General features: G+C 34.7%; 1 protein-coding gene across 4 annotated transcripts in view; it reads right to left on the bottom strand.

Moving 5' to 3' along the window:
• TMEM38B (transmembrane protein 38B) overlaps positions 1-25,183 on the bottom strand; it is a 54,761-nt gene that overhangs the window by 15,969 nt on the left and 13,609 nt on the right. For all 4 annotated transcript variants that reach the window (XM_039240304.1, XM_039240306.1, XM_039240321.1 and 1 more), the window contains 4 exons: positions 22,296-22,452; positions 9,768-9,952; positions 8,848-8,935; positions 4,720-4,837 (listed from right to left, as the gene is read on the bottom strand). In XM_039240304.1, the coding sequence (XP_039096235.1) occupies positions 4,720-4,837; positions 8,848-8,935; positions 9,768-9,952; positions 22,296-22,452 (548 nt within the window). The remainder of the gene's footprint in view (positions 1-4,719; positions 4,838-8,847; positions 8,936-9,767; positions 9,953-22,295; positions 22,453-25,183) is intronic.

Genomic DNA, 25,183 nt, shown 5'->3' with positions numbered 1-25,183 from the left:
GTGTGGCTTACCACAGAGTGACTTCTGGTGGATTGTGATACCATCAAAAGATACCAGAGATTGAGCAATGCTGGGGACATTTACTTTCTGTTTCTCTTACAGAACTCACTATTCTTATACTTATATCGTAGTCTTCTGTGTGCTTATTTTGCTTTTGGGAAGCTATTCTCTTTGAAAAGAGAAACCATATTTATTAGTATCTTTGTATACGCCAAAGCACTGGATTATCATCCAAAACAGACAATGCAAATTTCCTGACTATATAAATAATACAGGAAAAGAGCAAAGTAAAGAAAAAATAATTACTGCCAATTTTTCCCTGAATATTCTATCAATTCATTTTTTTATATCTAAGAAATGAAAAACTATAGTAGCTACTCAGAATCAAATGATAAGCCATTTAAAAATCAGTATAAGGGGTGCCTGGGTGGCTCAGCAGGTCCTGATCTTACAGTTCATGAGTTTGAGCCCTGAATTAGGCTCACTGGTATCAGTGGGGAGCCCACCTCGGATCTTCTGTCCCCCTCTCTCTCTGCCCCTCCTTCTCTCTCTCAAAAATAAATAAATATTTTTAAAAAATCAGAACAAATCTAAATGGAACTTAGGCAAAGCTATTATGTATAAAATGCACATTCTATTTAGAAGTAGGTGGATAACAGAGGCACATGGGTGGCTCAGTCGGTTAAGCATGTAACTTTGGCTCAGGTTATGATCTCATGGTCTGTGAGTTCAAGCCCTGAAATGGGTTCTGTGCTGACAGCTCAGAGCCTGGAGCCTCCTTCGGATTCTATGTCTCTCTCTTTCTCTGCCCCTCTCCTGCTCACACTCTGCCTCTCTCTCAAAATAAATAAACATTAAAAATTTTTTTTAAAAAGTTAGATAATAGGAAAATTCTGGGAAATATTATGAGACAAATTCAATATTGTATGTTATTATCACACTGCAATATGGTGTTTAAGTTTAAATATTATAATAAAGAATTATACGTCCAGCAATAATTATAAGAAAAACTCATTTTTATTCCACAAACTAGAACTTCAACAAAAACTGATCTTTGTAATTAAAAAAATTCAACAAACACCATTAGTTCTTATTCTTATAAATTCACAATACTGTTCATTTTCTCTAAAGATTAAAGTTAGAATATCTCAGAAATTATACAGCTCCCAATATTCCTTCATGATAAAAACACTCAAAACCTAAGAATAGAAGGGGACTAACTTCCTCAATCTAATAACAGGAACCAATGAAAGACCTATTGTTAATATCATACTTAATATGATAAAGACATAATATGATAGTGAAAGATAAGAGAATGACTTCTTCCTAAAATCAGGAAAAAACCAATTATGTTCATTCTATTTTAATTAAACATTGTACTAGAGGTTCCAGCCAGGGTAACTGCACAAAAAAATTAGAAGACACGCAGACTGAAAAAAAAAGAAGTAAAACTTCCTCTATTTGCAGATGACATGATCTTGAATATAGAAAATCCTAAGGAATCCACACCAAAATACCGCCACAAAACCTATTGGAGCTAACAAACAAGTTTGTTATAGCAAGGTTATAAGAAGATCAAACATCAATTTTATTTCTACACATTTGCAATGTACAATGTGAAAACAAAACTAAAAAGCAATCCCACTTACTATAGCATCAAATAGAATAAAATACTTAGGACAAATTTAACAAAAGGAGTGTGTGACTCATACATTGAAAGCATCATGAAAAAATACTTTAAAAGACCTAATAAATGGAAAGACATCTTGCTGATTGTTTGAAAGCCTTAAAAGTATTAAGATAGTAATACTTCCAAACTTATTTGCAGATTGAAGGCAATCTCTATGAAAATATGAGCTGGGCTTCTTTGCAGAAATTATGAAGTTAAACCTAAAATGTATATGGAAATTCAAACGACCCAGTATGGTCAAAACAATCCTTAGAAAGAAGAAACTCAGAGGATTCACACTTCTCAATATCAAAACTAACTACCATGCTAAAATAATTAAGACACTGTGGTACTAGCAGTAGGATAAGTAAATAGATAAGAGTAAAAGTGAGAATCCAGAAAAAATGCCCTCACATTTACAACTGATTTTCAGCAAGGGTATCAAGATAATTCAGTGAGGAAAAGAACAGTCTTTTCAATACATAATACTAGGATGAACAGATATCCACAGAATCTTCAAGAATGTAAAACTAGATATCCACAGAAGGTAAAAGAATGAAGTTTAATTGAATCCTTCCTCATACCATACCGAAAAATTATTTGAAAATGCATTAAAGAGCTAAATTAGAACTAAAACTATAAAACTCACAGAAGAAAGCATAGAGATAATCCTTTTGACCTTGGATTTGGCAACAGTTTCTTAGATATGACATCAAAAACATTCACAACAAAAGAGAAAATAAGTAAATTTGACTTCATCAAAAGTTTAGAAATTGGTACTTCCAAAAACATTATCAAGAAAGTGTAAAGAAGGGGCGGCTGGGTGGCTCAGGTGGTTAAGCATCCGACTTCAGCTCAGTCATGATCTCACGGTTCGTGCGTCGGGCTCTGTGCTGACAGCTAGCTCAGAGTCTGGAGTCTGCTTCGGATTCTGTGTCTCCCTCTCTCTCTCTGACCCTCCCCTGCTCAAGCTCTCTCTCTCTCTGTCTCTCTCTGTCTCTCTCTCTCTCAAGTAAGTAAAAACATTAAAAAAAAAAATTTTTTTAAGTGAAAGGAAAATCCATAGAATGGGAGAAAACATCTATAAATCAGAAGCCTAGTAAGGGTCTAGGATCCAAAATATATGAGGAATTCTTACAGCTCAACATTAAAAAGACAAATGACATATTTAAAAATGGGCAAATCTTAACAGACATTTTTCCAAAAACATACAAACAAGCACATGAAAAGATGTCATCTTTTTCCATTAGTTATCAGGAAAATATAAATCAAAATCACAATGAGATGCCACTTCACAACCACTAGAATGGCTTTAATAAAAAAAGGCAAGCACTGATGATGGTATGTGAAATTAGAGTTTTCATACTTTGCTAGTGGGAATTTAAAATGATGAAGCCATCATCAAAAAAAAATAAATAAATAAAATAAAATGATGAAGCCACCATGGAAAATAGTCTGTTAGTTCCTCAAAGGTTAAATACAGCATTACTATATTACCTAGTCCATTTCTATATGATATACCCAAAAGAAATGAAACACATATCCACACAAAAAAAGTATATGAATGCTCATAACTCATTATTCCTATTAGCCAAAAAAATAAACCCAAATATTCATCAACCCAATGGATAAAGAGAATGTGGTACATCCATACAATGGACTATTATTTGGCAATAAAAAGGAATAAAATACTAATACATACAACATGGATGAACCTCAAAAACATTATGGTAAGTGAAAGAAACAAGTCACAAGGACACATATTGTATATTAGTAATCACATGAAATGTCAGAATAGGCAAATTTATAGAAACAGAGAGTAGATCAGTGGTTGCCTACAGTTGGAGGGACTGAGGGAAAATATGAAGTAACTGCTAATGGGTGTAAGGTTTCTTTTTTGGAGTGATGAAAATGTTTTAATATTGATTGTGGTGACAAATGCACAATTCTATGAATATACAAAAAACCCACTGAAATGTATACTTAAATGGATAAATTGTACAGTATATAAGATATATCTCAATAAGCTTTTATAAAAAAATACATACAGCTCAAAATGTTGAGGACTAGAAGAGAAGGACACATATGAAGAGATTTTGCCTCAGATATTTGAAGTGCTTGAATAACAGCCACAGATCACCTCCAAAGCAGAAACTACTGAAACAAAAATAAACTATCCCTATAGTGACTTGGTTCTTTCTGAGATATAAATTTATATAGTAAGTATGGTTTTCCTTTTAAGAATCCCATAGGTGAGTTTTTACCCAAAAATATCTAGGCTGAGGGTTAGCTAAAAAATTCTTCTATATTTAAATAATAATAATTTTTAAGCCAACTGTCTACTTTTGAATAGGGAACAATATTTAATAATGGTAAGAATAACAATAATCAGAATTAGCCTCATGATACAGCTGCAAATAAAATTCATAAGACACGTCAGAGTGATAGACATGCACCATCTTCAATCCTCTCAACAATCATATAATGAAGATGAGGAAATCAGGAGTCAGAGACATTAAGTGACTTGCCTTTTCAGGAATTAGATAGCAAAGCTAGGATTTGAATTTAGGATTACCTGTCTCCAAAACCTGTAATCTTATACCACACTACCTCCTATCTTCAAGACAGAATAAAGCTTCCAACAAGGCAATAATAATACATGAGACTATGCATAAATATGCCCCACTATAAAATTTTGAAATGTTAAAGTTTAAAAGAACCTCAGAGAACATCTATTCTATCTCATTTTACAAATAAGACATTGCTGTATGCAGTCTGATCAGCTATAGCTATTTCCACTACTCTCTGGCCTCCAACATATATTAGACTATCTGCAAATCTTTCATGATAGCCTCAGCATAATTCAAATGAGGAATCATACAAGAGCGGTGTTTCAGAAAGTCATGGATGAGCTGAATAAACATCCCAAAACTTACCTTTTAATACTGTAATAACAGTGAAAAATAAATGTTCCTGCTACTTGCCTAATATGCAGAATTCTGGTTATACACCATTTGTAATATATATTTACAGCTACTTTGGATTCTTACCTTTGTGACCACAAGAAACATAGTATAAAGGAACATAAGATTATGCCTTGATACTGCAAGATGTTTGGTGTGCTGGAATGTGAAGATAACTGATCCCAGTAGGGTTACCTTGGCAGGGCTGAAAATAAAATACATTTTAAGTCAGTAAGTAATAAACATGATCCATCCCTAGATTTCTCAAAGAGAACTCTGAAAAATATTAATTTAATTATGATTTAGTAACAGAATGAAAATGAGTTCTGTGAACATACTTCTAAAGTTTAGAAGTGTTAAGTTATATACAGTATGATTTCACTCTGATAAAGTATCAGAGATCTTAGAAGGTTCACTTATTGTGACTGATAGAGTTCATTTCTATTTACAGTATTTTTGAGATGCATTTGACCATATAACACCTTTTTACAAAGATTTAAAAGTCCCATGTTCCACAGTGTGACTTAGTAAAAAGCGGATTAGTTTGTATAGTGCTAAACAAGCTCCTTCAAGTCAGGTGGGAGAAGGAAAAAGGAAAGCCTTGATTTACAGTATCTTCCCATTTCCATGGTATACACACTCCCATCACAGTCAATTTCAGGCTGCTGTGCAGAACGGAGAAGAGATAGATACACACAACCAGCTCTCATACAACAGTATGAGCCACATCCAGCACATTACTTGGCTAGCTCCAGCACAGATTAGTGTTAGTTAGTATCTTAATAAATTAGTGCTGAAATGTTAACATCTATAAAATGCTAATCTACAAAAAGAAGCATTACTTTCACACACAGCCAGCTCTCATACAACAGTATGAGCCATATCCAGCACATTACGTGGCTAACACCAGCACAAAGCATTACTTTCATGTTACATATTTGCCACACTAAATTTAAGTATATCTGAGTAACAGATCATTATTTAGCTTTGTGCTTACAATTAGAGAAAGATAAATGATAAACCCTTAGAATTCCACACTGCAAAATATGACAAATTTAAAAGTCACTACAAGCCATTTTATGAAAAATTACCTATTTATTTATTAGAAGCTAAGGACCGAGTTCAAAATAGGGTTAGGTTTAGGTAACAGGTTTAGACCTTAACAACTGACTGGGGAACATTAATGTTCTGAAACAGTGGTCTCTAAAACCTTTTTTAAAATTTTGATTTAATGTTTATTTTTGAGAGAGAGAGCGAGCGAGCAGGGGAGGGACAGAGAAAATGGGAGACAGAATCTGAAGCAGGCTCCCAGCTGTCAGCCAGAGCCCAGCATGGGGCTCAAACTCACAGACCATGAGATCATGACCTGAGTCGAAGTCAGATGCTTAACTGACTGAGCCACAAGGCAACATGGTCTCTAAAAATTTTAACTGCACATCCCTATTGGTAAAAAAAAAAAAAAGGAGCGGGTGTTTAGACACTCCCTAATACATGTTGATCGATTAATTTATATATTATATATATGTACAATGTATTAGAAAATGTACACCAAACTGACATATTTATTTATTTACTTATTTATCAAATGGACATTTTTAAAGGATGAGGTAGGGGCACCTGGATGGCTCCGTCAGTTAAGCGTCTGACTTCAGCTCAGGTCACGATCTCATGATTTGTGAGTATGAACCTCACGTCGGGCTCTGTGCTGATAGCTCAGAGCCTGGAGCCTGCTTCACATTCTGTGTCTCCCTCACTTCCTGCCCCTCTGCTCACACTCTGTGTCTTTCTCTCTCAAAAATAAATATTTAGAAAAATAAAAAATATAGGTAAAAGGAATTAACTTTTATCTTAATGTCATTTTGCTATTCCTTGTTTGTAACAGTTTAGATTCTGTACCACAGTGGCTCATCGCTGGTGTCCTCTCAGCATTCCCTTAGAGCATAAATTCAGAAGCATTGAATCTGAAAAGCAATGATTTTGTAGACAATAAAATGGGGCAGGGAATTGGAGCAGGGCTGAGATTTAGAAAAATGTCAATGAGATTGGTTTGGAAGATCAGGATGCATTTAGAAAATATTCTTGTATTAGTTTCCTATGAAACTAGAAAATGAGCTTTTCTGCATCCAAAATACAATAGTAGGATAGGTATACAGTAATAATTAGAAACATTCCAACTCCAAAAGGGAGAAAATGAAAGGAAAGGAAGAAAGAAGTCACTGGTCCCAGCAATTTCAAACTCCAGAAGGGCAAATTCAATTAGGTTTCAAGGTTTCAAAGCCTGGGAATAATCCTCTGTGACATCAGGCTCCATTCTCTGAGTCTGCGCCTCCAACCTCTGTACTCATGGTTCTGGACTTTGCACCTGGACTCCAACCTGTGGGCCTGACCTCAGGCCTCTAGGTCCATGTCTCTCAGTGCTTGCTTCAGCAGCACAAATACTAAAATAGGCCCAAGGCTCCCAGCTGAAATCCATTCTTCCTTGAAGATCTTGAAGGGTAACACATGTTTGCAGCTGAGCAGTTTTATCAAGCCTGTTTCCTGCCTATAGAATTTTGGGAGTCTGACAGCCTTCTTTATTTCATCTTATTTCTGTCCTTTTCAGTGCAAGCTGACAGTGTTTCTGACACAATATTTTGAAAACCTTTGTGGTCTCTAACATATGACACAGGGATCCATGCCATTAATTGAGATGGTCCTCCACATATCTTTCCTGGATAATCTCATGTCTATTCCTGGCTTCTGTTGTTAGCTGAATGGATCCATGAGTCACGTATCTCGTTTCTTCAATGCTAGCAGAAGTCTTCTAGACACTCCCTTTACCTTCTCTCCACTACAGACTTTCCAAAAAGTCAATCTCTTGATTTTATCATCTTTTACAATCTGGATAGGCTGAGAATTTTCCAAATTATCATAGTGTTGGTTTCTTTGCTTAGCAGTTATTCCCTCAATTCAATTCTTTCCTCTTTCACTTTACTATAAGCATCAAGAAGAAACCAGTCAGACCTTTAACACAGCTTCAAAATCTCCTCAAATATACAAGTTCACTACTTACAAATTACACTTTCCACACAACTGTAGCACACAATTCAAGTAATTTTTCTGCCACTATGTAACTGTATCACATCTCCTCCAATTTCCAATATCATGCTCATTTCCTTGAGCTCTCACCAGCACCTTTAACGTTCATAATTCTACCAATGTTCTGTTTATGTCAATATACGTATTCTCTAACATCATATAGGCTTTCTCTGCTATGCAAAAGTATTTAGTAATAGATAAATAGATAATAGATATATATACACACATACACAAAATAGCATACTGAACTAATGATTAATCTCACTTGACCAACTGATCATTCATTCATTCATCTAATATTTATGGTCTACTCATAGATTTGTTCAAGAATATGTGCAGGTTACCTGGCCTGTTCAAGGATATAAGCAGAGAAGGAGAGAATAGTAAGAAATGAAGTCAAAGCAAACAAGGTATAGGGGAAAGGCAGATCTTGGAAGGTCTTACAGGCCATCTGGGGAGTCATTCCAAAGTTCTGAACAAAGGAGAAACAATTTGATTTTGGTTATAAGAGCCCAAGAAATGTTTTATGAAAGACATTTTGAGACATACTCAAAAGAAGAAAAATTTCCCTTGAATATCACTAATGTCTTATTTATTACTTATCAATCAAGGCCTTGTTTGCTCTATTTCTAACAATTATAGTTTATTTCCTCTAATCTTTCCTTTTGTGTAATTAAGCTCAACTCTCATTTTTAAAGCAACAGGGGACTGATTTGGATTGATAATGGATAGATTTGTTCCCATAAGCTTGACATTTTACTACCAGAACGTGTAATCTGAAATCTGAGTGATATTATAGTCATTAATGAAAATGCCAAGAGCCTACAACTGATTCATTTCCATCCAGAGAAGTGAGTTCCTATGTAGTTCTCTCCATAAATACACACTATTCCCACAACTCTATAACAATCCAGAACCTTTTGTTTAGTTTTATTTTCTAGGAGGAGGAACCCACAAAAAAAAGAATATCTATTTTAAAAACTACATTTTTGAGAGATCAGATTTCTTGAAAGAATAAGTTTCCTGACTGTCTTCCATTATCATGACTATCTTTTCAGCTCCACTGCATCCACTTTTAGAGATCTGGTAAGATCTAAGGATAAAAAGCTGTTCTTGGACTAGTTTATACCAACTCACTAGGACATCTTCAGCCATTCATCAGCTTCTGGTTTCCAACCTCCTTTTACCAACTGCTCAAAATTCGTGATAATGCTACCACCTGCACCTAAAAATAAAATTAAACAAGAATATTTAGTCAAATTTTATGGAGAAAGCATTTGAAACAAAGCTGTAATTCTATCTCCTGATGGAAAATTTATCCCCAAAATATAATTTTGAGGAGGAAGAAAAAACTCTCCTTGTACATTTATGTACTGAGACAACTGCAACGCCTCCCTCTCATTAGTGTGGCAACTGTCTATCGTACCATAATTAAGGTTAAAACATAGGGCCTCAAGCACAAAGATGTTCTTAAAGATTTGTTTCAGGCCTGAAAAATAAAATTTTCTGCTTTATTATTTCCTTCTCTGATACCAGTTTTAGGTACAGTACAAAATAACAAGAGATTAGAGAAATTTATTCAACTTCTACATACAAAAGAACCCAACAACAAAGGTAAATGATCTAGAGTGAAGATGAACTCATAATCAAGCATATTTACTATTTTTAGTTATTCAGGATGGGAAAAAAACACAAAAGAGCAATTTTTATATAACTTTTTTCCATAATCTCTGAAGTAAACCTATTTATTTAATTCACTATACTATACCTTGGCACTATACTATACCTTAATTAACTATAATCTCTCTGGTTCTGGGCTACTAATCAAACCAATAGTAAAAATTTTACACTGTAAGATAGGCTCAAAATAATGGCTGATGACTAGTACTAGTGAAAAATGCCAGTTATAAATTTACTAGCCAACAGAGAAAAGACTTCCTACTTCCAAAAATACTGTTACTAAAGTATGTTGTCCTCATTAATGTAAATAGAGAACTGTTCAGTAGCAGTAGTATACCAATAACAGAATATTTAAAAACACATATTGGTAATATTACCTCGGGCCCATCCAACAGCTATCATGACTATCCAGCCATTTTTGTAATAGTTATTTGCATGCGTGACTCCACCAACTATTTTCCAAGTTCTGGTCACTTCCTTCATTCCCGCAGCCAAGAGTTGAACAGGTAGGAAAGAATAGCCCTGGGAAACTAGGTCACATGGGCAAAAAAATGCAATATACCTGAAATTAAAATTTAAATGTTATAACATATGAATAAAATATAAATTTTTATAATAAAAACATGTTGATATTTTATAAATTAAATTTTAAATGTTAGTATATAAATGTTTCCATATATAATTACAAATTATTTAATAAATATTTAAATATATACTCAATTGAGTTGAGTAAGCTTAGATTTTAAACAATTAAATCAGAAGAACAACAATAAATAAAAACCCAGCATATAGCAATAACAATTTGGCAAAATGAAACAACTGAATTATCCACATAAACAAGAAATCTGACTTCAAGAAGACCACAGACTGGGTAGAGTCAATTTTTCTAATCATAGGAGGCATGTATGATAATCTGCCCAAAAGATATAATCAAAAGGGAATTCTATCTTATTTAGACTTCTGAATACTGTATATATGCAAAAAGTATTTGAGTTCCTAATTTGTGTCTATACTCTTCTGGAAGGGTGCTAAATCCACCAACAAAATGAAGCAAATGTGTAATCACTTTTAGGATAGGGACTTCTCTAACAGAGCGTCATCCTTTGGAAAAAGGAATTAGAAAAGAGCCCTTAGTAGCTGACATGAGCTGCATTTCAACCCTATTAACATCTTCACCTGTGTCCTTTTGTGTACCACATAAATTAAGACCTATACAAATAAAAGTCACAGCTCTCAAGGAGACAGATTTGTGTTGAGGAAAAATATTTTTTCATACAGGTGAAAGTATATGAAACTTGTTCTTCAATTAAATTGTGATACTAGTTTAAGAATAACTCACTCCTCAGGTAAATTACTTTTTGAAGCTTCCTTTGTTCTAAGCATCTGCTTAAACAGTTTACCAACAGTGTCAACTGGAAAACACACTAGTTTTTTTCTCCCATTCCTACAATACTCTCTGGCAAACAATTGCATGCTTCAAGCAGAACACAATCTTCTTTCTAACGGAGTGATATACAATACACCACGTGAATGATGTAATGTACCTCTTCCAAAAGAAGTTGTTAGTCTTACCATAATTCATGACTCATAAAGTCAGAATTCCCAAAAGTATTCATGGAATGTGAAATTTGCTAAAATACTACTTCAGAGAGCCAATGCAGGATGCAATGGTTTGTTCAGGCTGAAGCACCCTTTCTTCCTCATCTCCACTTACCAATTCCTTCCTATTCTCCAAGGTCCCAGTCAAATACTATGTATATTGACTTTGGGAATTTCATTTCAATATTCTCAGTTCAGACTAAATTCTGCTGGCTCTACAACTAAAACAAATCAGTTCTTATGTCTCAACATATCTCTTTATACATTTTTCTCTATAACATAATAAATTACAATAGTCCTTAGATGGCAGTGATTATTCATTTTGTTAACCCCTCACCTAAAACTCAGCACCATGAAAAGTAGCTGTAAATTAAACCATTTATTAGCAGTTAATCTGGAGACAAAATACAAAATATACCACATCAAAGAATTAGTTGATAATTAAAAGAGTTTGAGAGAAAGGAAAAACTATCTGAGAGTAATAAAAAGTATTTTGAAAACAACTCAAATATTTTAAAATTTTTACATGTTCATATATTTTGAGAACCTCTATACACTCCTCTCTTTAAATAAGGAAGTCAGTTAACTTTTGGAGGGAAAAGTTACACTTAAAATAAGCAATTTTTAAAAACATTTTTAAATATAATAAAAATATTTTGGTATCCACTGTAGATCATATTAAGAAAGGGAAATTAGGTTTCACTTTAGCAGGAATGAATGTCCCAAAGTAAAATACTCAAAGAAACAACGAAAGTAAAAAAGAATACAAATGACCCCATTTTCATTCTCTACACCCAGACTATCTTTACCATGAGTTAAAAAACCTCAACTACTAGAAACTTTGAACTTTTTATAAACTATATGACATTATGGTGTATGGTCTAAAATTTGTAATTATTGCTATTTTTAAATAAACAAGTCCTTAAACTACTTAATCAGATATTTCTAAAGTATACCTAAAATAAGCTAACATTTTAAACAAAAAACAGTTCTCATTTAGAGTGTTAAATAGCCACAGGGCAAAAAAAACAACTGATTATCGTTCTCAGTAGATTCACAAGTGAACATATCAGACCAATGGCTCCCTAAACAGCTATTCTTGCTCTATAAACGAAGTTAGCTTTTTAAAACTCCTTTAATGAATCACTCAACTAGCACTCATTAAATAGTCACCATGTCTCTCCTTTTGTCAAGATTGTATTTCACCTCTTACTAAAATTGTCACTTCTAAGGCAACTTTAACTTGTAAAGTATCTAAAGAAAACATATTGGAAAAGAGTAAGAAATGGAACATACCAGACAAGAAACAGAATGAGAAGGCAACTGGTTTCTCATACATTTTTAAGTCACATAGGTTAAAAGAGAGGGAAAAAAAAAACAGCAAACAATAGTTCAAAATAATAGAAGTCAGTCTAAAATAGGATACAGTAAGATGCCATGTCACCAACAATTGAAAGATGAAGTAGAATTCAGGTTAATACCAAGAGCTAAGCAGAGAAGCTTCCCACAGTTAGTAAGAGAATTCTGTTTTCACTCTTTTATTAATTCTACTATTCTGACTACAAAAGACAGTATTACTTAACTAAGCCAAAACAGAATGACAAATAAAGTTCATATTAGTCCAATATGACAGCTTTGCTCTTGTTATTACTTTAACAAGTTAATAAGTTTATGTATTTTACGTACGCTTTGAAAAACACTTAAAGAGTGATACACCTATAAAGCCATACCTTTTATTGTATTTTTCCTCAAAACAATGCAGAGTTATGCAAATGTGCAATATTTAATAGCTGATACTTGGAAGTTGAAGGAAATCAAACTGGGGTACAACCCAATACACAGAAAGATTACAAACTATTAATATCCCCAAAAACAATTTTCAAAACGAAAAATCCTATAAAGGTATATACACTGTCTTCCAGACAATACTATACTACGATATAACAAGATACTGTTTCCCGTTGCCAGTAGATGGTGCTAATATCCACATGTGAGCACTATGAGCTACTGTGCTAAATAAAGACAGCCTTTCCAATAAGGGCATTCACAGAACCCTGTAGTTTAGCTTGCTAGAGTTTGGAGTACATTCCACATATCATTTTATCTCTCAAATTAAAATCAAGTAAAACAAAGATTATAACATTTTTCTCAATATTAAAAACTTAAAAAAGAAAATAGTAAAATATACTGTCTTTAAACAAGTATCATTTTTTATATTTAAGAGTCTGAGAGGACAGAGATATTGTCTGTTATTTCCAAAAATCAAAAAACAGTAACAGTCAACTAAAGACAGCCTAGGTTTGAATCCTGGCCCCAACTACTAGATATCTGTGGCACCTTGGGCAAGTGACTTAACCCATCTTGCTTCAGTTACATCACCTGAAAAATAAGAATAAAATTGTACCTATCTCACAGGGTTCTTGTAAGGCTTGAAGGGGATAACATATACAAAGCACTAAGTAAAGTGTCTAGGACATAATGAATACTACATCAGCAGCTGTTACTATTGTTATTTTATAGCCAATAACAATGCTCAGCAGAATAAATAAAATACAAATATTAATATAATAAATGATACAGCATGAGAAGAAATGTACAACCACATGCAAAAACACATGTCTATCTTGGTAACATAATGGTGAGTGGAATAAAAAACAACAAAGTCCCAGAGAACTATGTACAGTGTGATACCCCATTTTAAAATAGGGCCAAAAACAAGTAAAATTAAAAACTTACCGTGTAGAGAGTCATATGTATGATACACCTTTTTTTAGAAAGGTAAGATAAACACAAACACAGAGGTTATATGTAGGACAAGTGCAGAGAAATGGGATAGGGAAAGAGAAACATACGTAAGTCATTGGTAAAGTCCAGTTCTTAGGTTGGATGCGATACAATAGAAATGTAAAATAGTTAACTACAATGAGAAATGATTTACCATTATCTAGCAGAGTTTAAGAATTACCTTCCTTGCAACTCAAGAAATCTACACGTAAGCAAATACCAAGAGAAAATCTTGCTCATGTACCAGTAAGTACATACAAGAATGTTCTTAGCAACACTGTAATAGGGGAAAAAATGGAAACAAGTCACTGTCTTGAAGAAAGAGATGAATAAATAATGACAATTAATTCTAGTATGCTATAGAGTGAAAATTAATAAATTACAACCATATAAAATAAGACTGAATCTTAGGAACAGAGGCTGACCAATACCAACAACTCACTAAAAAATGCACACAGATGGAGGCGCCTTGGTGGCTCAGTCGGTTAAGCACCCGACTTCAGCTCAGGTCATTATCTCACGGTTCGCGAGTTCAAGCCCCATGTGGAGCTCTCTGCTTTTCGGCACACAGCCTGCTTTGGATCCTCTGTACCCCTCTTTCTCTACCTCTTCCCTGCTTGTGCTCGCAGTCTCTCAAAAATAAACACTAAAAAAATACAAACGTTTAATTCCATATATAATACTTTCAAAAACTATAGAGTTTAGGGGTGCCTGGGTGGCTCAGTCAGTTAAGCATCCGACTTCGGCGCAGGTCATGATCTCACGGTTCGTGGGTTCGAGCCCCACGTCGGGCTCTTGTGCTGACAGCTAGCTCAGAGCCTGGAGCCTGTATCAGATTCTGTATCTTCCTCTCTCTCTGACCCTCCCCCGCTCACGCTATCTGTCTCTCTCTCAGAAATAAATAAAACATTTATAAATAAATAAATAAAATAGCTACTATTCACTAAAAACCACAACAGGCCAATTTGGAAATAACAACAACAGCTGAAACTGGGAAAGATTTGGGCATCCTCCAATCAATACCAGATGACACAAAGGGTCCACAGTAGGAAAGGCTAAAGGGGATGAAACAATTTAGCCCCTGTGAACTTCCAAAACTGATCCATCCAAGTTTTCCCCAAGAATAAGCCCCATGTGAAGAAAATACTGGTGTAAAATCAAAACTAAGCAGTACAGAGCAACAGAAGAAAGGGAAGGTTCAGAGGCGCCTGGGTGGCTCAGTCGATTAAGCGTCCGACTTTGGCTCAGGTCATGATCTCACAGCTCGTGGTGCTCGAGCCCCGCGTCGGGCTCTGTGCTGACAGCTAGCTCGGAGCCTGGAGCCTGCTTCAAATTCTGTGTCTCCCTCTCTCTCTGACCCTCCCCTGCTCATGCTGTCTCTCTCTCAGAAATAAATAAAACATTAAAAAAAATTTTTAATAATTAAAAAAAAAGAAAAGAAAGGGAAGGTTCAGACCAAACTGGGGAAGGGTAAAAGACACAAGAGACCTCAGAAAACAGGTCCTCCTCTTTTGAACACTATAAAAACAATGGAAGCAGGAGCTCTATGAAGTCAGAAAATCTTTCCTGAATTCCAGCTTATCCTAAAAGTTTAAGAAACCTAATTCAACATAAAAATGCCCAATGGAAAAGTATCAAGGTCAAATCCCACACAAGTTTATTATAAGAAAGAAAAGCTGAATAAATCCCTATAGACAATGAAAGTGCTCAGGAAAACACATCCACCAAACAGATCAAAACTGTAACCTACTATTTCAAAACAAGCTAAAGACATGAAGAAAAGTGATACAATACATAAAAGAAAAACATGAGATTTAGAAAAAGTGAGAACTGAAGATATATTCCTTAGGAAAAAAATTTTTAGAAAATGAAAAGAAGGGGCACCTGGGTGGCTTAGTCGGTTAAGCGTCCAACTCTGGCTCAGGTCATGATCTCATAGTTGGTGAGTTCAAGCCCCATGCCAGGGCCTGCTTCAGATTCTGTGTCTCCCTGTCTCTCCACCCCTCCCCCACTTGCACTCTGTCTCTCTCTCTCAAAAATAAAAATTAAAAAAAAAATTTTTAAGGAAACCACTTCAGTAATAAAAATGAAAACAAAGAGAAATAAATATAACACTACCTTCAAAGAAACAGAAAGAGAAAGGGGAAAACATCTTGAATTTAAAAAAGATTTTAAAAATCTACTGATTTAGAAAGACAAAGAAGAGTTATATACCAATCATAGGCATTCCTGAAGGAGTACAAATACTAAAAGCTTGTCAATTTAAAAAAAAGTGTACTTACTAAAGAGAACATACCACATGCCTAAAAATACTGACCCAGAATGACCCACATGAAGACTTATTTTATTTAAATTATGAGACCTTATTGGAAAAAAATCTTTCGGGCATCTAGAAAAAAAAAGTATGTTAACCTGTAAGGGAAAGAAAACTAAACAATCATCAGACTTTTCACATCAATGTTTTATGGCACAAGAAAAAAGAGTAACATTTTAAAATCCTCAAAGATACAAAAGTGTGATCCAATTATTTTAGATCCAGTAATACTGACTTTCAAATGCAAAAGACACAGACATCAACATATGGAAATTCAGTGATGAATCTCCTAGAAAATAGGCTTCAAACAACCAAAACTACTAGAGACACATAAGGACGGGTGATAAGCATTAAACACACAGTTAGCTGTAAAACTAAGACTGAATGAAGATTAAGAAGGGAAGAGTAATAGCATATAATAATTAGAACTATGACAATATAAAATAGTACACCTATTTTAAAAATGTGAAGAGAATGAAAGTGTATATGCAAAAACAATAGGTTTACAGTAATCACATTACTGGTAGTATTAGTACCATTACTCCAAAGCTATTTGTATTGTGTGTATAATACAGAATAAAATGAGTAACACTGGTATATTCTAATTCTATTATGTCTTGTACCCTCAAGAAAGAAAATTCTCGTAGGGTCAAGGAAAGGAGATATATATGTAACAGAGAAAAGTTTAATAAAGGTTCAATGATCTTGAATTTGAAATTAGAAATATCAGTATGAACTTGAGTAATTTTATCCTTATTTTTCTTAGCTATGTCCACTGAAAGAACTTAGAAAACAATAATCAATCCAGTAATAATGAACATCTCTAGCTCAAATTGTGGTCTTGAAATGCCATTTCACACTAAGAGACACTAGAGCTCCTTAGAGAAATGAGTGATTCCAAAAGAAACGTAGATCAGTCAATCTAATATTAAGTAGCAAGCAGCTAATCAGTCTGAGGAGCCAATGTGAAGAAGCTCCCATCAGCCAAAGATGAAACAATCTGAGCTTCAACAATGACACCTATAATTTATTGAAACCTATGACATACGCTTAAATCAGTGAGTTAATAATTACCAAAAAAAACAAAAAGCAAAAAACTAGTCACCTTTCAAGGATGACAAGGGACCAATTAATTATCATGAAAACTGGTAGATAAAGAGAAAGAATCAAGGATATATCATGAATAGTACAACTTGATAACCAAATAGATGATTAATGGGAAATATTTAAAATACTATTCCATCTAATACACAAGAAGATAGAAATAAACTATTACCATTTTGTAATTACTTAATATAGTCATTAATTGTAAGAGGTCCAATGTCAACAAAAAAGAAAGCAAATCAAGTATTTTGGGCCTCTTTATGGTCTTGCCAAACAGATCTAACCTAAATCAGATTTGTATTCTGGATCAGTCTATCGAATTTCAGGAAACACAGAGAATGCAGGAATATAATGATCTGCACCATGAGTATGCAATGAGCACATTCAAGACTTTAGAAAACTGCATGTCAAATGACATGGTTCTTCAAGAAGTAAATTATAAGGAAAAAAAGGAATAGAGGGGGAACCTATAAAACAAATGTGACTTAAGAGACATCAAATAGGGGTATGACTAAATTATAGTGTCTATGGATGAACATTTGGATGGCAAAGTTATAAAAATATACAAGGAAGTGATTACCATAAACGTCAGGACAATGGTGTTCTACTGTAATGGTTATATAAGGTGGGAAAATCATTGTGATTGGAACATGGGTCACACAGAAGAGGCTTCTAGGACAGATGAATGGATACAATGTCTTATTTCTTGACGTGCTAGTGGTTTCAAGGTTATACTTTATAATAATTCATTAGGCCAAATATTTTTTTGTGGTGTTGAAGTCAGACCCTACCATTCACCAATTCTCTACGCCTTAATTTCCTCAAATATAAAATGGGGATAATAAAAGATCTGAGGTTAACAAATAATTAAATAGTATTCTATTAATTCACTGTATAAAAATGCATTTATTTTCCATTCTAACATATCTTTTAATTAATCCAAGAAAGCACACATTTCTAGGCAACTAATTTTTTTTAAATGTTTATTTTTGAGAGAGAGACAGAGCACAAGTGGAGGAGTGGCAGAAAGAGACATGGACACAGAATCCAAAGCAGGCTCCAGGCTCTGAGCTGTCAGCACAGAGCCCGACACAGGGCTTGAATTCACAAACCATGAGATCATGACTTGAGCTGAAGTTGGACACTCAACCAACTGAGCCATCCAGGCACCCCAGACAAGTAATTTTATTTCATTGAAGGGATCAAAAAATCAAGATCTGTACTTCTTTGCTACTCAATTACAGAAATGCCTTATCATATAACAATACATAGCAGTCCATTTCTTTAGCAATATATTTACTGAACCAAGAAAAGTACTTATCATACAGTTCACAAAACAAAGTCTCTGCTCTGATAAGCTATTATTTTAGTGGAATGAGACAGACCAACCTAAAAAGAAATAAATAGATAATATGTCAGATAATAACTAGTCTAAGAAGAAAAATAAAGAAGGATGATGTGGTTTAGTTGGTTCTGCTCAGGTCATAACCTCATGGTTTGTGGATTAGAGCCCCATATCAGGCTCTGCATTATGAATGCAGAGTGTGCTTGAGATTCTCTCTCCCCCTCAAAATAAATAAATAATTTAGAAAGCAAGGAAGGAAGGAGGATGTGATAGTCAAGGGAGAAGAGGTGCTATTTCAGTCAAGGAGGCCTCTCTGAAAAAAGAAAATAAGAGCCTTCCAGGGAAATAGCATTACAAAGAGAAGAATGCAAACACAAAGGCACTGAAGTAGAAAAACACCTGGTGTTCTAGAAATGGCAAAACCAATGTGGCTAGAGCAGACTGAACAGGAGTACTGTGGAAAGATTACATCAGAAAGAATGAAAGAGAAGATTACAGGGTTTTATGGGCCATGGCAGGAGTTTTAGATTTTGTTCTTTCTTTTTTTTTTTGGTAGAGAGAAAGAGTGTGCCTGTGCCAGCAGGGGAGGGGGGCGGGAGAGGGAGAGGAGAGGGAGAGACAGAGACAGAGAGACAGAGAATCTTAAGCAGGATCCATGCTCAGCACAGCGCTCAATACAGAGCTCCATCCCATGACCCTGGGATCATGACCTGAGCCAAAATCAAGAGTGGAATGCTCAATCAACTGAGCCACCCAGGTGCCCCAGATTTTGTTCTTAACCAGATAAGAAACTACTGAGCATAAGAGTAATATGTTCTAATTTATTTTTAAAAGTAATTTTTTAACATTTATTAATTATTGAGAGAGAGAGAGAGAGACTGAGCATGAGCACTGGAAAGGCAGAGAGAGGGGGAGACACAAATTCTGAAGCAGGTTCCAGGCTCTGGGCTGTCAGCACAGAGCCCGACGAGGGGCTTGAACTCACAAACTGCAAGATCATGATCTGAGCCGAAGTCGGATGCTTAACTGACTGAGCCACCTAGACACCCCTCTAACTTATTTTTAAAAAAATCATTTTGTCCATGCAAGAAAGAATGGTGGTTAGTATACAGGAGGAGAAGTGGAAGTGACAGTAAGAGTCAGATTCTGGATATCCTACTTTGTATATAGCTTCAGCAGCTACACACATTAAAAAATTATAATAAATGCTATGCTACTATCTTTTAAAAATATTGTTATAGAAATAAAAGTCCTCGAGAAAGCCTTTTAAAACACATAGCATTTTACCGTCTAGGTCCATCCATGCTGTTGTAAATGACAATACATCATTCTTTTTTATGGCTGAGTAATATATACATATATATATATATATATTATCCTCACCAGTACTTGTCCACATCCTCACCAGTACTTGTTTCTTGTGTTTTTCATTTTAGACTTTCTGACAGCCATGAAGTGATATCTCACTATAGTTTTGATTTACATTTCCCTGATATATTAATGATGTTAAACATGGACCTAGATGGTATAAAGCTAAATAAATAAGTCAGCCAGAGAAAGACAAATACATTACGGTTTCACTTATAAGTGTAATTTAAGAAACAAAACAAAGGGAAAAAACAAGAGACAAACAGGGCACCTGGGTATCTTTCGTGAATTCAAGTCCCACATCAGGTGAGCTTAAGCCCTGCTTTGGGTGAGCATAAGCCCTGCTTTGGTTGAGCCCCACTTCTTTCCTTCCTTCTTTCCTTCTCTCTCTCTCCCTTCCCCCACCCCTCGAGAGGCTCTCTGTCCCTCGCTCACTTGCACCCTCTCTTTCAAAAACAAAACAAAACAAAACAAAACAACAAAACAAAAAAACAAGAGACAAACAAAACACTTTTAAATATAGATAACAAACTGCCGATTGCCAAAGGGCAGGTGGATACAGAGATGGGTGAAATGACTCTCTGGTCATCATCTTGATGATTGGTCATCATCTTGACCAATAAGTAATAAATAGAATTGTTGAATCATTATATTGTGCACCTAAAATTAATATAACACTGTATGTTCACTGTACTTCAATTAAAAAAAGGAAAAAAAAGAAAACATATAGAAGTAGAAGACTATACTTTAAAAGATGATTAAACCAATCTTAGATAGGGGCACCTGGCTGGCACAGATGGTGAAGCATGCAACTCCTGATGTTGGGGTCATGAGTTCGAGTTCGAGCCCCACATTGGGGGCAGAGTTTACTTAAAAAAAACAAAAAAAACAAAAAACAAAAAAAACCCAAATCTATGAGAACCAATGGCTGTTAAAAGCCAAGGCTCTAAAGCCAAATTTCCTGGTTTTGATCCTAGCTCAATCACTTACAAAATATGTAAATTTTAGCAAAGTTTCTCTACGCCCTAGTTTTCTCACTTGTCAAATACAAAAAACAATGGCTACCTTATAGGACCCTGATGATTAAATATGAATATAAAGAATTTAGCTGATATACAGTGATCAGTAAATATTAGCTATCACACTTATTATTCTACTCCTACTTGTTTCTACTGCCATAGGTTCCCACTATTACTTCTTCCTATTACTACTACTATTTATTTTATTTAAAAAAAAATTTTTTAGGGGCATCTGGGTGGCTCAGTCGATTAAGCATCCAACTTCAGCTCAGGTCATGATCTCACAGTTCGTGGATTCGAACCCTGCATCAGGCTCTGTGCTGACAACTAGCTCAGAGCCTGGAGACTGTTTCCGATTCTGTAGCTCCCTCTCTCTCTGACCCTCCCCTGCTCATGCTGTCTCTCTCTCTCAGAAATAAATAAAACACACAAAAACATTTATAAAGAAAAAAAATTTTTAATGTTTATTTTTGAGAGAAAGAGAGAGACAGAGCACAAGTGGGGGAGAGGCAGAGAAAAAGGGAGACATAATCTGAACTAGGCTCCAGGCTCTGAGCCTGATGCAGGGTTTGAATGCATGAACCATCAGATTGTGACCTGAACCAAAAGCAGATGCTTAAAGACTGAATCACCCAGGTGCCTCACTACTACTATTTATAATATTTCCTTTTACGACTGATTACATATTCATTTGAAATTTATCAAAATAAAAGTGAACTTTAAGTGTCCCTAATATTATATATTTGATATGGCTTTTGGTTAAAAGTATAGTTTTTGCTTCAGATATAGCAAAGCACTCTGATCTGTATCATACTTCTTTTTAGCTTGATAGATCAATCTTCTTAAGGATAACTGAATTTGGATTTGGAAGAATCCAAAGCAATTCCTGCTAACATTTTTTTCTTCAAAACTAAATTGAAAACAAAATTAGTGTTAAATTTCTTAAGACTCTGAAAAATTCAACAAGAATAGGACACGAACAATGATTATATATGAATCACAATCACTTGGGACTTCCTGTGTAATTGGTCACATTCTTAATTTTATCTTACTATACATCTATGTGTTTGAGTTAGTTAGATAAACTGTTTGAGGCCAAGTATTTGATGCCCTTTCATATTTGAAAAGCTTCCACTAAAGATACATAAGACAATGGTAACAATACATACCTCTGGGAGAGGATAAAAGAGAAGGGTGAGAAAGAGACAAACTTTATACTGAAAACCACTGGCTTTATCTGTGTTCCTGTCTTCGTGCATGCATTACCTTTTCAAGAACATAAAATATTTTTTAAAGAAAAAAAATTTCATTTACTACTAAGTTACAAAACAAATTTTACAATGTCTCATAGTTCACCATAATGGCAGCTTACCAGATCGAAGATGCCAGTAATATATTAGTGTTGTTTGCAAGAAACCTCAATGGAGGCTCCGCAAGCAACACACAGGATAAAATTCCTCCACCAAAGCAATGGAGCATAGCAGTGAACCAGCTTGAAAGAGGATTCTTCCATGCCACTGCCGCAGCTCCTGAAATAGTAAAGTAAAAATACAGTCTGAGATAGTTGTATATTAAACAAATCTTGGGGTACCAGTGTCACTAAAGAAATAAACTTCTTAATTTCATAACTTTCAAAAACTTACTCATAAGTGTGACAATCACAGTCATCATAAACTCTATCTTTTGTTCATTAAAGCAAGACTATAAACATTTTGTTATGACAGAGGTAATCGGGGGCACCTTTAAAATACTCTGTCCAGTTCCTACTGCCAGTTTCCTAGTAGCACATAATTATAAACAATCTCCCTATCTACTCTTTCCTTTCATTCCCAGCCTTACAGTAGGTACTTCTAGTTGCTATATCAAAGCAATATATTAAGAAAAACTTATCATCTTAAGCACTTTAGAAAATAAAAGCTGAAATAAATAATCTAAGCTCTTAACATGACTGCCTAGAAACAGAACAAAATAAACCTAGAGGTAAAAGGCTGATGAGGAACAGATATATACATCATCTTAAAATATCTAGTAACAGATTACTTATTAATTACAGAGGAAAATAATAATTTTAGAGTGGAGAAACCCTGCAGACATCACTGTAAACAAACAATAACAGGTGACTCCCAAGATGATGCACTAAGATGCATCTTTGCTTCTACAGTATTTCTACCAAAAATACATAACCTCAACTAATCCAATCAGACACACTCAAATTGAGAGCTCTTCTGGAAAAAAAGGAAAAAAACCTGGCCTCACTGGGTGTTATATGGAAACCAAATTGACAATAAACTATTAAAAAGAGAAAAAAAACCTGGCCTATATTTTAACAATGCTGAAGTCAAGAAATACCATATATAAGGCTGATGAAATGCTCCAGATTAAATAACATTAAAGAGACAACAACTAAATGCAATGTGTATTCTAGATAACATTCTGGAGTAGGAAAGAATATTTATAAATGAACTTTGGACAACTGACGAAATCTAAGTATGGGCTGTGGCTTAGATAACAGTGTTGAAGCACTGTTAAACTTTCTGATTTTAATAACTATACTGTGGTTTTTAATATTAACACACTTAAGTAATTTGAAATTAACTGGGCAAGTGCTTCCGATTTACACGCAAGTGGTTCTGAAAAAATAATATGCATAAATAAAAACATTCAGAGAGAGACATGCTAATGTACAAACTTCTAGTTATAATATGAATAAGTTCTAGGGATTTAATGTGTACCACAGCAACTATAGTTAATACTATATTGTACACTGGAAATTTGCTAAGACAGTAGACTTTAAGTCACAACCAAATAAAAATTATTTTAAATATTGTGACACGATGGATGTGCTGATTAACTTGATTATGATAATCATTTAACAATTCATATGCATATCAAACCATCAAATTGTACATTTTTTTTTTTATGTTTATTTTTGAGAGCAACAGAGACAGAGCGTGAGCCGGGGAGGGGCAGAAAGAGAGGGAAACATAGATTCCGAAACAGGTTCCAGGCTCTGAGCAGTCAGCGAAGAGCCTGAAGCGGGGCTTAAACTCACAGACCCAGGTACCCAGATTGTACATTTGAAATATATATAATTTTGTCAATTATACCTCAATAAAGCTGGAAAATTTTAAATAAATGGGGTAAAATGTAAGTGGTTGGTAAATTTTGGTAAAGTATATGAGAGTTCCTTGACCTATTCTGGCAAGTTTTCTGTAAGTGTGAAATATCAAAGGGAAAAGTATAAATAAATAAATAAATAAATAAATAAATAAGCAAGCAAGCTCGCTCAGCCAGAGAAACAGAAGCAATTTATAAAAATAAAAGTAGGGATCGCCTGGGTGGCTCAGTTGGTTAAGCGTCCGACTTTGGCTCAGGTCATGATCTCGCGGTTCGCGTGGGTTAGAGCTCTGCATCGGGATCTATGCTGACAGGTGTGAGCCTGGAGCCTGTGTCAGATTCTGTGTCTTCCTCTCTGTGCCTACCCTGCTCATGCTCAGTCTCTCTCTGCCTCAAAAATAAAAATAAACTATTAAAAAAAATCTTTTAAAGGTATTTAAAAAATAAAAATAAAATAAATAAAAGTAGAAACCAATTAAATAGAAGCTAGAATAGGGAGATGGAGATGAGCAGTCAATAAAGCCAACCCACAAAGCTGCTCTTGGAAAAGACCAATAAAACAGACCATTGTTCAAGAAGTCTGAGAAAGGGGGCAGGGGTAGAAATAAAAATAATGTATAACATTAGAAGGAAAAATGAGGAAATAGTTTGAGTTTTTAATTATAGGAAAACAACATGCATTTAATCTAATAAGTGTGAAGATGTAGTTGAAATGGACAATATAAATTAGCAAAATCCCCTAACTGAACATACAAATAACTATGGGAAAAACTACAGGGCAGTCAAAGATCTTTTTTTTTTTTTTTTTTTTTATTTATTTATTTATTTATTTTTAACATTTATTTATTTTTGAGACAGAGAGACAGAGCAGGAGCTGGGGAGGGGCAAAGAGAGAGGGAGACAAAGAATCTGAAATAAGCTCCAGGCTCTGAGCTGTCAGCACAGAGCCCAACGCGGGGCTTGAACCTACGGACCACAAGATCATGACCTGAGCTGAGGTCAGATGCTTAACCTACCAGACGTCCCTCAAAGATCTATCTTAAGAAAGGTGCTAACCCAAATAAATTAGTGGAAAACATTTACCAAATATTCTTGGATTACTCATTTCTATAGAGCATAGCAAAGGAGAAAAACTTAAATCAT

This window comes from Hyaena hyaena, unplaced genomic scaffold (assembly GCF_003009895.1).
Source record: "Hyaena hyaena isolate Hyena2069 unplaced genomic scaffold, ASM300989v1 scaffold_6, whole genome shotgun sequence".
Lineage (NCBI taxonomy): Eukaryota > Metazoa > Chordata > Mammalia > Carnivora > Hyaenidae > Hyaena > Hyaena hyaena.
This window is presented reverse-complemented; position numbering and strand designations above follow the sequence as displayed.